A 14387-nucleotide genomic window follows, 5' to 3' on the forward strand; every position below is an offset into this window, starting at 1 on the left:
ATTTCATATCTTTCGTTCTTTCCCAATTTTCAAATACTGAAACTGAAATAAAGGTGAAAATTAAGATATGTTTATCGGAGTGCCACCATCAAAGTCACCAGTTCATTACAAAATACACATTATGCTTTAGAATTAATTAAGATATTTTATAGCATAATTATAATAAGAGATATTTTTATCTCCCTTATTTGTAATACATTCATAATTATCTCCCTTCCTTCGACACAATCACTAATGTAGTGCCGATATTTTTTTACCTTTCCGTGAATTAAGTTATTGAATGTATATTTTTTGTATTGAGATTGTAATTGGCACAATATGTTGATTAACTCTCAGCCTTCTAGTGCCAACATAATATACCATGCACCCGTGCGACCAGTGCAGACCAAAATAGGAAAGAGTTTCTAGAAAAGCTTAGCTTCCTACTCAATCCGTACTATTTATTATTTGTCAATTATCATGTAAATGTAATACTTATAAATAAAATATTGTTTAAACTAAAATCAGTCGGCATATCCTTGACATCTGCTAATGATCCGCACTATTCGATATTAAGTCAGTACAAATATTTTTGAATTTTCCCTTAAATGAGTAATGGTTTTGTCCAGATTTGACGATGGGCAAGTCCATTTAAAATATGTTGCAGAGTTAAAGGTGTAATCAGCGACTCACAAACCCTTATCTGTAAAATGTATTGTTCTATGTTAAGCTAAAAATTTATATTTCTTCAAAATATCTTACCTCGACCCTCATTTCATATACTGAACGTCAGGGGAAGTAACTGAGAACACAACATCGAGTAGCAGACACACCGGAAGTTGCAAATTTCCACTTTAAAATTTATTGTCGTCTGCTACCTGTGGATACACTATTGGTAAAATGGTCAAACAAAAAAATGTTACATTTTTTAGCATTTTAAAAATAATTGTAACTAAGATTATAAGTTATTTGTTTAAATTACTGAAATGTTTTAATAACCCATAACTCAGCATTATTATGCTCATTTGATAAGAATATATTGTAAACTTAAATTATTATTTTAAACATGACATACATGTAATAATACTGTGCTGACATTCGTAATGTGTAAATTACTTTCCTTGTTCACTGCACTATATTTTTCTTTTAGATACATTTTCAAAATTTACATGAAGAATGAGCATGAATCTGGAGGTATGCTGCTTTAACCTGCGGAAATTATTAAATGGATTTTTCCACATTTTATTAAAGGAACAGTCCATTATAAATAATTATAACTAATTATCACATGAAAATGAAAATTGAAAGTTAGCAAACAGTAAAGAGGCTGGTCAAACTGCACAAAAGTGCAGGTTGGCCTGGCTCTATTCTGGAGGCAAATACTAATGACTTTCGCTTTCAGCAGGCTAAGATACAAATCTATACATATATTCATAAAACCTACTATTACCTCATCTTAATCAGTAGGTTCCAGTTCTGTGATAAGGATGTAACATGCCAAGATCAGTTTGCCGGTGCTCATTTCACATCTTTCGTTCGTTCCTAATTTCAAATCCTGAAACTGAAATATAGGTTAAAAAAATTATCTATTTATAGATTGAAAATTAAGATGTTATCGGAGTGTCACAATCAAAGTCACAAGATCATTACAAAATACACATTCATTAGAAATAATCATGATATTTTATAGTAAAATTATAATAAGAGATATTTTTATCTCCTTTATTTGTAATACATTCATAATTTATCTCCCTCCTTCGACACAATCACTAATGTAGTGCCGATATTTTTTATCTATTCGTGAATTAAGTTATTGAATGTATATTTTTTGTATTTAGATTGTAACTGGTACAATATGTTGATTAACTCTCAGCCTTCTAGTGCCAACATAATATACATGTACCCGTGCGACCAGTGCAGACCAAAATCAGTCGGCATATCCTTGACATCTGCTAATGATTCGCACTATTCGATATTAAGTCAGTACATATTTTAAATTTTCCCTTAAAATGAGTAATGGTTTTGTCCAGATTTGACGATGGGCAAGTCCATTTAAATTTATGTTGCAGAGTTAAAGGTGTAATCAGCGACTCACAAACCCTTATCTGCAGTATCTGTAAAATGTATTGTTCTATGTTTAGCTAAAATTTATATTTCTTCAAAATATCTTACCTCGACACTCATTTCTTATACTGAACGTCAGGTCACAACATCGAGTAGCAGACACACCGGAAGTTGCAAATTTCCACTTTCAAATTTATCGTCGTCTGCTACCTGTGGATACACTATTGGTAACATGGTCGACATTTTTTAGCATTTTAAAAATAATTGTAACTAAGATTATAAGTTATTTGTTTAAATTACTGAAATGTTCTTAATGACCCATAACTCAGCATTATTATGCTCATTTGATAAGAATATATTGTAAACTAAAATTATTTTTTTTAAAATGACTGCTTTAAATCAAATTAACTAAGTGGCATACATGTAATAATACTGTGCTGACATTTGTAATGTGTAAATTACTTTCCTTGTTCACTACACTATATTTTTTCTTTTAGATACATTTTCAAAATTTACATGAAGAATGAGCATGAAGCTGGAGGTATACTGCTTTAACCTGCGGAAATTATTAAATGGAGTTTTCCACATTTTATTAAAGGAACAGACCATTATAAATAATTATAACTAATTATCACATGAAAATGAAAATTGAAAGTAAGCAAACAGCAAAAAGACTGGTCAAACTGCACAAAAGTGCAGGTTGGCCTGGTTCTATTCTGGAGGCAAAGATTAATGACTTTCGCTTTCAGCAGGCTAAGAAACAAATCTATACATATATTCATAAAACCTACTATTACCTCATCTTAATCAGTAGGTTCCAGTTCTGTGATAAGGATGTAACATGCCAAGATCAGTTTGCCAGTGCTCATTTCATATCTTTCGTTCTTTTCTAATTTCAAATCCTGAAACTGAAATATAGGTTAAAAAAATTATCTATTTATAGATTGAAAATTAAGATGTTATCGGAGTGTCACAATCAAAGTCACCAGTTCATTACAAAATACACATTATGCTTTAGAAATAATTAAGATATTTTATAGTATAATTATAATAAGAGATATTTTTATCTCCTTTATTTGTAATACATTCATAATTATCTCCCTCCTTCGACACAATCACTAATGTAGTGCCGATATTTTTTATCTATTCGTGAATTAAGTTATTGAATGTATATTTTTGTATTTAGATTGTAACTGGTACAATATGTTGATTAACTCTCAGCCTTCTAGTGCCAACATAATATACATGTACCCGTGCGACCAGTGCAGACCAAAATCAGTCGGCATATCCTTGACATCTGCTAATGATCCGGACTATCCAATATTAAGTCAGTACATATTTTGAAATTTTTTCCTTAAAATGAGTAATGGTTTTGTCCAGATTTGAAGATGGCCAAGTCAATTTAAAATGTTTTGCAGAAATAAAGGTGTTATCAGGGACTCACAAACCCTTATCTGTAAAATGTATTGTTCTATGTTTAGCTAAAATTTATATTTCTTCAAAATATCTTACCTCGACCCTCATTTCATTATACTGAACGTCAGGGGAAATAACTGAAATCACAACATCGAGTAGCAGACACACCTGAAGTCGCAAATTTCCACTTTAAAATTCATTGTCGTCTGCTTCCTGTGGATACACTATTAGTAACATGGTCGAACAAATGTACACTTTTTAGCATTTTAAAAATAATTGTAACTAAGATTATAAGTTATTTGTTTAAATTACTAAAATGTTCTTAATGACCCATAACTCAGCATTATTATGCTTATTTGATAAGAATATATTGTAAACTTAAATTATTATTTTAAACATGACTGCTTTAAATCAAGTTAACTAAGTGGCATACATGTAATTATATAAATCAAATTAGACAATATTGATATGTCAACATAATTATTACATTGACACGAAAATTTATTTTTCAAAAAGTAAATAAGACATACATTACAAAGTTATGATTTCCTTTTTCAAAACCCTAACCTGCTGAAAGCGAGTCCGGTATAGAGCTAGGCCAGCCTGTAATTTCGGGCAGTCTGATATGGTGCATGATTGCATCTGCGCGACTACTGTCGTCTGCTAGGATTGTTCCCGCAATTTCCTGCTTTACGTCTGCTCAATGATCAATAAACATTTTTTTTTACCATCAATCGAACAATAGTCTGAAATATATAGTGGTAATATTTATAAATATACAATTTTATCTAGTTTTGTCTTTCAAAAGTAATCCAGTGATGTGTTCTTACGCCATCTGAAAACCAATGAAAAAACAAAGCACAATTAAATTATACTAGTCTAAAATGTCGCATTCTGCATCTAAAATAATCAGTATATATAATTGTTAAAAATGTCGCATTCAACACCCAAATATCATTATTAGAAATGTCACGTTCTAAATCTAAAAGAATCAATGTTATCTTTAATATATTGTCGCATTCTCCACCTATATATTAATATAATTATCAAAAATATCATAACTCATATTAAACATCAATATAATTATACAAAATTGGGTATTGTACAGCTAAATATTTAATATAACTATAAATGTCTCCCATTTCTAATGAAATTGATATAACTATTTAAAATGATGAATAATAATAATTCGACTAGTATAACAAAATCCAAAATTTTCAAATCGATCACAATGTATCAGCAAAGAATCAACTGTCTTATCGACCACCAATTCCCAAACTATTCAGAAATAAAGCCTGAATTTTCGACAAAGAAAAACTACCATAACACACAAATGACATTAACAACTCCAACAAAGACAAAGAAAAACTACAATAACACACAAATGACATTAACAACTCCAACAAAGACAAAGAAAAACTACCATAACACACAAACAACTCCCACAAAGAGGCAAACTAAAACACCGAACCCAAATCGAAAAAAAACCCTAATCACACACCAACTCCAAAAATTTGAGAAAGAAACCAAAATCGATATAAACAATGCACTCAAAATATCGTCAATATACATAAACATAAAACATAGTTTTCAATTTTGACAAAAAAATCTTCGTTTTTAAACTAAAATTTTGTAATTCTACGCAATTTCAGTTACTGACATAATACCATTTACATGTATATATGTATATCAAATTTCTTATAATGTCAAATTTTCCAAATGTAAGTTGAATTAAATAAGTATGCTGTTTTTACGTCGCATAATGTGTGCTGTCCTTGTTCCACAAGCATGGCCCGATATAGTATGATTACTGTCAAGTTCATTGGTTCCTTTTGAAATTTCATCTTCTGAAACTGATAAAACTTACGAAGAAAAGTTAAAACTCATTTGCCTAAAAATAACTAGTTTCTAAAAAAAGCTAGTTTCTATAAATAACTAGATTTACCTGATTACTGCTCACTACCTTGAACAACGTCATTTCATCATCATTGTTACACCAATGGACGTCCTCATCAACATTACCATAACCAACAACATTGTCATCAACATGGCCGTCATTTTTACATATCACACGTCAATCATCCGTGTCAATACTTTGTTAGACCTCATATGCCAACTATCAATTATTCATATCTGAATTTTTTTTATATCATAAGCCAATTACCTATGACAATGTTTTGTTAAAAAATCATGTTAGCTATTGTATTATCTGGTTTTTCAACATGTGACTTTTGAGTATAGAAGGAAATAATCATAATTATCATCCTTTAAAACAGAAAAGAATCAAGAATTGTAGGCCCACATTAAGTGAATCATCATATGTACATGTACTAATTATTTACAGTAATATATATTATAGTGCCACAGTTAAAACCAGTAATCTGCCCTATGTTACCACTTTAGTATAGAGACAGGACATCACGCGCATCAAACTGCTTTTGAATAAACTTCGAATGGAATGTTCCAATGCAATGCTGGAAAAAAAAACATTACACACTTTCAGTAAAGTTGCATTTCGTGAAACAGCATTTTAAATCAACTTAAAACAGTTTTGCCATCAAAGTATCTATAAAACAAATAATTTTTGCCTTGCACTACAACAATTGATAGAAATTTAACTTTAATCCTACAACACTTGAAATCCCCCACCCCATCACACTAAGTATCAGGTGGTCTTGATTAGATGGCTACAATGGTAAGTAAATATTAATAATGATCATAATGGTCAAAAATGCCGTTAACTATGATCGAAACGTCACATGAAAATTAAAAGTTTAACATGTATTAATTCCTTATGATTAATGCTAATTTATAGTTAAAGTCATTATTCATGGAAAATTTAACCTTGTGTTAAACAAATTGCACCTACGAAAAATATTTGATATTTTACAAATTTTATGTGATACAATAACATTTTTTCCTTAAAAAAAACAGCAACGCTTTCCCGGTTTTCCTGTGTAATAATATTACGTTTCGGCTATATAGTTTTAATAAAATATAAAATAACTTACATTTTTTATTGATACTTAGTTCTTCGACGTCCTAAAAAAAAAGAAACAATTCCAAACCTCCCATACTTTCGTTTCCGTCACATCCCTCTCACAAACTTCACGCAAATGTACACTTACATTTTTTATTGATACTTAGTTCTTCGACGTCCTAAAATAAAAGAAACAATTCCAAACCTCCCAATAATTTAGTTTCCGTCACATCCCTCTCACAAACTTCACGCAAATGTAGCTAACAGTAAAGTGCATGGAAAATCACTCGACCATGAATCTTGAGCGCTCGGGGACAATCTTGTTTGTTGAACCACTGATTGATTCTCACCAAAAAAACTTTACTAAACAAATCCGTTAAAGACCCTAGCAAAACATTTTCTGATCTCTTTTCAGTAACACGATTTAATTTGCTATGTATTTATACAAAACTATTGTTCCCCGCCTGGATTATTCGGAAGGACCAAAAGGTTAACGTGATTGGCACACCATCACGTGACATGCGCGAAACAGTTTTTGTTCGTCATTCGAGCATTAACACGCAAGAACAATTGAAAGTGGTATCAAAATGAAATATTGAAAGAAGCTGGGACCTTAAAGTTAAAAACGGTTTATAATAAATAAGTTTGTTAAGGTATTTAATTAAAGGAGCTCCACTAAGGTCCTAAAACTTAAATCTGACGATCCAAACAAATAATAAACGTGCAGTAACAGCGCGTGGTCACGAGACTCTATCCGTTAAGGTAACTTTCCTCACTGTGTATGTATACCTGCGTGCGTAGTTTTAATGCAAGAATATATGTAAATGCCTGTCTTTTCTCTGTCAGTGTACACTTGCATGATACGGTTTTTATGCAAGAATAGTAAATCAATGTCATAGCTATCTGTGTCAATGGAAATGGGAATGGAATAACAGAAAACAAATAAAAGTTTTATTTAGGCGATTAATAAATGCCAAAGCCAGTGAAGTGACATATAAAAAACATTCTTCATTTGCATACTTCAACAACATTAGAAACAAAATGACAAATTATCACAATATATCGTATTTATTTCCACATATCCTGTCATTTATTTTGCAAAAAAGAGGGCGAGAGAACGAAAAATCAAATACTATCTAACTTTGATTATTTATTCCAAATGGCACGCCGGTTATTTTAATAACAGCTTGCACGCGTATAAAATATACTTGTCTTACACATAAAATAAAGTGAATATTCAGAATATCTTATATCTTTTATTTATTAGTTCCTGTGTTGATGTTGATTATACTGCTGCTTTTTTCTGCTATTTCTGCTGCTGCTGCTGTTTTTTGTTGTTGTTTTTTTTGTTTGGTGTTGTTGTTGTCGTCGTAGGTGGTGGGGTGTTGCAAGTTTTCATTTATGCTCAGTTTATGATATTCATGGTGCGAATAATGGGCAGTGAACAAAATCATGGTGTGAGAATTTTCTGGGAAACGTTTATGTCGAGCGAGAAGTGTTGAATGCGTGGGCGATGGAGTATTGATTCGTGTACTTTATGCTCATGGCAGAATCAATAATAATTTGAGAGGTTACTTACGGTCAGTTTATGGTGCTAAAAGCTCTCAGAAATACACCAGAAACGATTTTTTTCTTCCTAAAAACAGACAAAACATGAGTTTTATAAATGTATAAATGGTTTAATACTAGTCATGATTATAGAGCATGTTAGAGATAGATGTTTCTATCTGAGAAACATAAAATACTTTGTCATAAAAGAAACAAAATGTAAATAAAGCACTGTTTTGACTTCCATACAAAATACTTAATCACTATAACACTTGTACTTATTGCTAAAATCAACATAAGCAAAAGATGGTTCAGGTAATTTGCTTAAAAGTCGCTTTTTAGAAACTAACTAGACATCAACTCTGGCCATTTTATGATTAAATATTAAGCCATTTTTCTTTATGTTTATGTCACAAAATGAAGCTTAACGCGCCTTTAAAACAATAGATTCTAAGAAATACCATCTCAAATTGTAAAAGCAGACACTATAAATTTCAATTTCCGATTTAAAAGGTTAATTCTGGGAAATTGGTGTGGATTTTTGCATGTTTTAATTTCAAGGAATTGTCTCTAAGAAAATGTATTTAATAAATGTGTCTAACAGAAAGGCTATATAGGAAATTGCAAATATTCTCTTTTCAATTATTGTCTCAAGGTTTGTATTCATCTTTACAATGTGTATATTCAGCATTTCATTCTAATTTCTTCAGTTGATTAATTGAAAAATTTCATACACATTTTGAAACATGCAATACGATGACTTTATATAGTTAAAATTACGATATAACATTGTATTGCCCATACAATATTATTTTCATTTTCTGTAGAACTATAATAAATATTTCCAGTGGTGCGAATGTTTTTTTTTTATTGATTTTTATTTAATTTTATTTATTATTATTATTATTATTATTATTATTATTATTATTATTATTATAATTATTATTATTATTATTACTATTACTATTATTATTATTATTATTATTATTATTATTATTATTATTATTATTATTATTTTTAACAAAGTTATAATCCTCAATGCATTATTGACGTTTTTATGGAGAAACTATTACATGTACATGCAATAAAATACGGTTGATATTTTATGCAACAGTCAATTGAAGCCCAGGTCGGAATCGCGAGGAGTTTAACTTCTGGATAATCAAACTTTATATAAATGTTCAACCCTATTGTTTGGTTTGCAATGGTGTATATATAACTGACCATTCAGAGAATGTATTTTTGTAAACACTTGTTAAATTTTATCAGTCTGGCAATAATTCCATTGAAAAAGCTTAAAGTTCCTGATTCACCATTTTAAATTGCGACAAAGAAGAGCCATATCTTTTGTAGTATGTCGAAAGTTTTCTGTCCAAAACTGCCTCCTTTTGTATGACTTATTCATTCCGGTAAGTTCAGTTAAAGCCTTGCATTTATCATATAACATTGATTTTGAAGTTTTCGACTGTAACTGTGTAAATATTAAATACACGTTTTTCAATGTTATATCAGAGTATTTATACCTAGTTTGGTGCGCATAACATATCTTGCTAATACAGGCCATGTGGGAAATCATACCTCGTAGTTTAAAGTCAGATGTTAGATTGTTTCATGATAAATATATTATATATCTAATATAGCTAATATTATGTACATGTAGTTAATCTCTGCTAAACCTGAACAATAATGTTTCATGAAAGTATGTTGCCAGTTTTAATCATGGACAGAATATTTTAAGATATATTTGAAACAAGATATGAAATTTATTTATACTTTATACTTTTTTAATTATACTTTATAATTAGTGATGAAAAAATCTAAATGACGTTCAAATGCTTGCTAAAGTGTTAACTTTCATGTCAAACATTTTTGTAAAAAGAACATAAAGCCATCTTCATGACATGATCTCCATAAACTACAACAAAACAAACAAAGAACAATATATTCAAAAAACCTTATTTTCGGGGGGTTTTGTTGGGGGTTCAATTACGTGAATAATAATGAAATAGATAAAAACTTACAACTGATTATGACGAAGATTATATATCATATTTGTAATCGTATCACAACACATACAAGTGTTAATTTTAAAGCTAAAATGAATTAAAGAGAATCATTCAATAGAATGACAAAAAAGCAGTGACTTTTTTACTGCACATGTTTGAGGTGGCTTACAAATGATAATTCTAATAATACAAAGGTAAAAGAATGCATACTTTAATTTGAATATAAAGAGAACTAATAAGATGACCTGCATAATGTTTATTGGAACTGGGACTAAAAATGTAACGTGTATATCTTTCTGTCCCAGATTGGAACAAAAGCTAGCGCATCGCAAAACCTGCATGCAATAAGAGGAAGCCAATAAGCTACCAGTTTTCTTCAATTGGGTTGAAGCTCGAACATCATGGTATTTTATTTATAACAAACTAATTTTAATGTTATTTCCTTTACGTAACAAGCACCTTACATGCTCTAAAACCATTATTTTAGAGTTATAAAAATATTTTGACCTTTCTAAAAAAAGGAAATATTTGTTCGTATCTTATACATAATGGGCCTTACAGCATCAAACAACCTACAGCAGTAGTAATGAGTTCCTTTTCATATGCAAAAATGTTTCTGGTCTACAACTATTTGAGCCGCGTCACGACAAAACCAACATAGTGGGTTTGCGACCAGCATGGATCCAGACCAGCCTGCGCATCCGCGCAGTCTGTTCAGGATCCATGCTGTTCGCTTACAAACCCTATTACAAGTAGAGAACTGATAGCGAACAGTATGGATCCTGATCATGCTGCGCGAATGCGCAGGCTGGTCTGGATCCATGCTGGTCGCAAACCCATTATGTTGGTTTTGTCGTGACTCGGCTTATTTAAGGCACATAACGCTGTCTACAGGTTTTTTACTGTACATGTTTGAGGTGGCTAACAAATGATAATTCTAACAATAAATTTTCAAAACATTTCTTTCTCATATAGGACCAGACGCCGCAGCATTAAAATCAACAGTTATTTTGAAAGATAAAATCACATGAAATTGTGTTGATTTCGCGTGTTAAGTTCTCATTCAACTGTCCAGAAGAAAACCATTCATTTTATGTCTGAAAAGGCAAAGGGAAATTTGTCATATTTAAAATACTTTGAATTGGCTGATGCAGCATTTTCTATCATAGAGGAATATAAAGATTATATAAGAAGATGAACGAGATATAGGCATTCATTAGGCTAATGAAATACGTACCCATGAATAAAGACACCGTGATGTATGCCTGAAGAAGGAAACAATATTTTAAATGTTTTGTGTTATAAGGATGTAAAATTTCTGTTTTTAAAACCATTTTTACAGTCATCTTCCTAAATAAATATTTACAGCTATAACTTTTTTCTAACATTTGAACTTCTTAATAATTTGATCTTTTGATTCAATTTACAAAAACAATCTTTTTACTATGTCAAAAGGCATTTTGATCTAATCTGCCATTCTTCCACATTAAATGTATAAAGACTAAATTATAAAGTTGTAATCATTCTATTTCAAATTTTCCATTCAATACAACTTTGTAAGGAATGCCATACAGTTATAAGGAAATGTACTGTATAGAGATGATTTATTTCATCTGTCTTACATCTTATAACAGGCCCTGTAACACCGCACTTTGGGGTCAAACGCACTTTGGGGTTCGACCCCAAAGTGCGTTAAACTTCGCACCGCACTTTGGGGTCCAACGCACTTTGGGGTCAAAATCGAGAAATTGACCCCAAAGTGCGTTAATATGCTACATATCAACGCACTTTGGGTTTTTCAAGAGATCTAAACTTGTCATCTGAGTTCTGCTTAAATACTGAGTACTGGCTTATTTTCTATATGCGACATTGGAATATTTGAGATGGAGTTCAAGATGGTGGTCAATACTTTATGATGCTTAAGTGATAAAAGTTTCATTAATTTTACCACTTGAAATATCTAAAAATTGTGGTCATATAACAAAATTACGGTGGCATAAAAGTGACATTTGCATTTTTTGTTTTTTATTTTTGTATACATATTTTATTTTAATTTTTTTTCAGTTTTGCATACATGTTTTTTTAGTTTTGCATTCATATTTTATTTTTGTTTTTCGTATATATTTTATTTTTGTTTTTCATACATATTTTAGCCAATGAAAACCGCCTTCAAATCTCATAACAGCCCATAGTTGAGTATAAAACTAGCACAGTGGTTTGGTCACATTTCGGCCCATTTTTTGGAATCGGCCCAGTCGTTTTCGGCCGGGCAAGTCTGGTTTCGGCCGACCCTTTTCGGCCCATTTTTTATATTACGAGGAGCATTCAATATTTAGTGACGGGCCTCATTTTTCTCTAAGTATATTTCGTGAATCACGTGAAAAGTTACATTATGATACGTTTCAACTCCTTATCTTTCCAACGGTGTATCATACATGTATCCCAATTCACACACGTTTTAAGAAATTTAGTGTTGAAAGTTGAATATTCGATCAACTGCGTATGAAAATGGCTGGAAAAGATTCAGTAAATAATGTTGAAATTCGAGCTTACATCAAAGCGCGTATGACATTTGGGTTAAGTGGTGCAGCCATTCATAAAGAACTTTGCCGTATTTATTGACCATCTGTGGTTAGTGAAAGGACAGTTCAAAGATGGATTGTTAAGTTTAAAAGTGGAACGGAGTCACTAAACGATGCTAGTGGTAGGGGAAGAAAACACACAGTGGTCACCAAAACAACATTAAAAAGGTGCAAGAACTCATAAACAAAGAAGCTCGATATACAGTTTCTGAAAAAGCTAAGTATACTGGCATTTCAACGGGAAGTACATTTACGATTCTAAAGAAGCACCTCAAAGTTAGGAAGATTGCAGCCAAATGGATACCACATTTATTGACTGAAAAGCAAAAGGAAGAGCGAGTAAATTGTGCCAAGAAATTATTGAAGATGTTTCCCAAATATAACGATCGTAAATTTTCTAAAATTATAACTGGAGACGAAAGCTGGTTCCACTTTTTTGAGCCCACACGGAAGGTAAATAAAAAGATATGGGCCACCAAACATACCCGTAGGCCCTGTATAGCTAAAAGAATGACAAGCACAAAGAAGGTTATGTATGCCATGTTCTTTGGTATACAAGGTGTAGTGACACAAGTTCCTATTCCAAAAGGTCGTACCGTTACTGCAAAGTTTTACAAACGAATAGTGTTCAACAAAAGTGACAAATATTATCGCAAACGTCGTCCAAATACTGGTATGAGAGGTCTGTATCGACTCCATGACAACGCTACTCCACACAAGGCAGACATTTTTAAGAAATTATTGGAGAACAAACGTGTAACTGTGTTTAATCACCCACCATACTCGCCAGATTTGGCACCCTGCAATTTCTTCCTGTTTCCAAGATTAAAGAAACACATTCAGGGTCGCCGTTACAGCACCAGAAATGGACTTGGTTCAGCATTACATCAGTTGTGTAGGGGTATACCTCAAGAATACTATAAAAAAGCATTTCAAAACTGGATCAAATGTTTGAAACTCTGTATATTGTTCAAATGAGATTACTTTGAAGGTTTAAAAAAATAAAAATGGTAGTTCCTGTAAAAGTTTTAATTTTACGATAGCCCCGACACTAATTATTGAATACTCCTCGTATATGTATTTTATATAATTATTGTTTTTTATTATTATATACTATTATATTAGAGTCCATTTGGAAAGGGCTGTTGATTGGTGATCAGTTATTATTCCACGAATATGCACCACTCAACCCCACCCCCTGAGAATTCTTTAGCACATCCAGATAATGTGCAGAACTTATATGCCAGGTGTGTCGGCTCAAGGTCGGTGTCACACCTACAGGTCAAAGGATAAAGACTTGGGTTTCATTCATGCTCCTTATCTCCGAAACCCCATGAAGGATTTTAAGGCACCTTGTGAGAAATGTTAACTACATCGAGACCATATGCACAACCTTTCTTTGGGTTACCGCGGACTATATATATATGTGATATATACATATACTAAAAAGAGTTGTTATTTTTTGATACCTCCAAAAATGAAAATGTTGGTATTTGCAAATGGCATTTGCAAATGGGGTACTGTAATTTACAGATGGCGAAGTGTTTAAAAATGGTGTTTTACAAATTGTGTAATTATCCCAACATCTACTTTGCAAATGGCGTCATGTAAAAATATGTACTAAAGAACAAATTTAAAATAAAATATGTACAAAAAACTAAAATAAAATATGTATGCAAACTAAGAAAGAATATGTATGCAAAACTAAAAAAGTATCTATTCAAAACTAACAAAAAAATATGTACGACAAACAAACAAAAAATATGTACGAAAAAAAAAATGTATAAAAAAAATACAAATGTCACTTTTATG

The 14387-nt window shown here is 31.3% G+C and overlaps 1 protein-coding gene and 1 long non-coding RNA gene across 3 annotated transcripts; one reads left to right on the top strand and one right to left on the bottom strand.

The window, feature by feature from the left end:
- Positions 1-741: 741 nt before the first annotated feature.
- On the bottom strand, positions 742-4338 carry LOC132724603 (uncharacterized). 2 transcript variants are annotated; one of them, XR_009624935.1, is made up of 6 exons: positions 4027-4338; positions 3556-3672; positions 2841-2951; positions 2152-2253; positions 1430-1540; positions 742-857 (listed from the first exon to the last, which is right to left on the bottom strand). It is a non-coding gene; the product is annotated as an uncharacterized LOC132724603 (long non-coding RNA). The 2 variants fall into 2 exon arrangements; XR_009624934.1 differs by having other exon boundaries at positions 748-868.
- Positions 4339-13085: 8747 nt separating this feature from the next.
- LOC132724596 (histone-lysine N-methyltransferase SETMAR-like) lies at positions 13086-13553 on the top strand. Its single transcript, XM_060709478.1, has one exon. It carries the CDS (start codon positions 13086-13088, stop codon positions 13551-13553), a length of 468 nt encoding a protein of 155 aa, XP_060565461.1.
- Positions 13554-14387: the final 834 nt, after the last annotated feature.

Source organism: Ruditapes philippinarum, unplaced genomic scaffold, assembly GCF_026571515.1.
Source record: "Ruditapes philippinarum isolate M1 unplaced genomic scaffold, ASM2657151v2 ctg4420_1_1_1_1, whole genome shotgun sequence".
NCBI classification, from domain to species: Eukaryota; Metazoa; Mollusca; class Bivalvia; order Venerida; family Veneridae; genus Ruditapes; species Ruditapes philippinarum.

Bases quoted from the DNA above. Each gene is read 5' to 3' on its own strand.
- LOC132724596 (XM_060709478.1), top strand. From the start codon at position 13,086: ATGACAAGCACAAAGAAGGTTATGTATGCCATGTTCTTTGGTATACAA.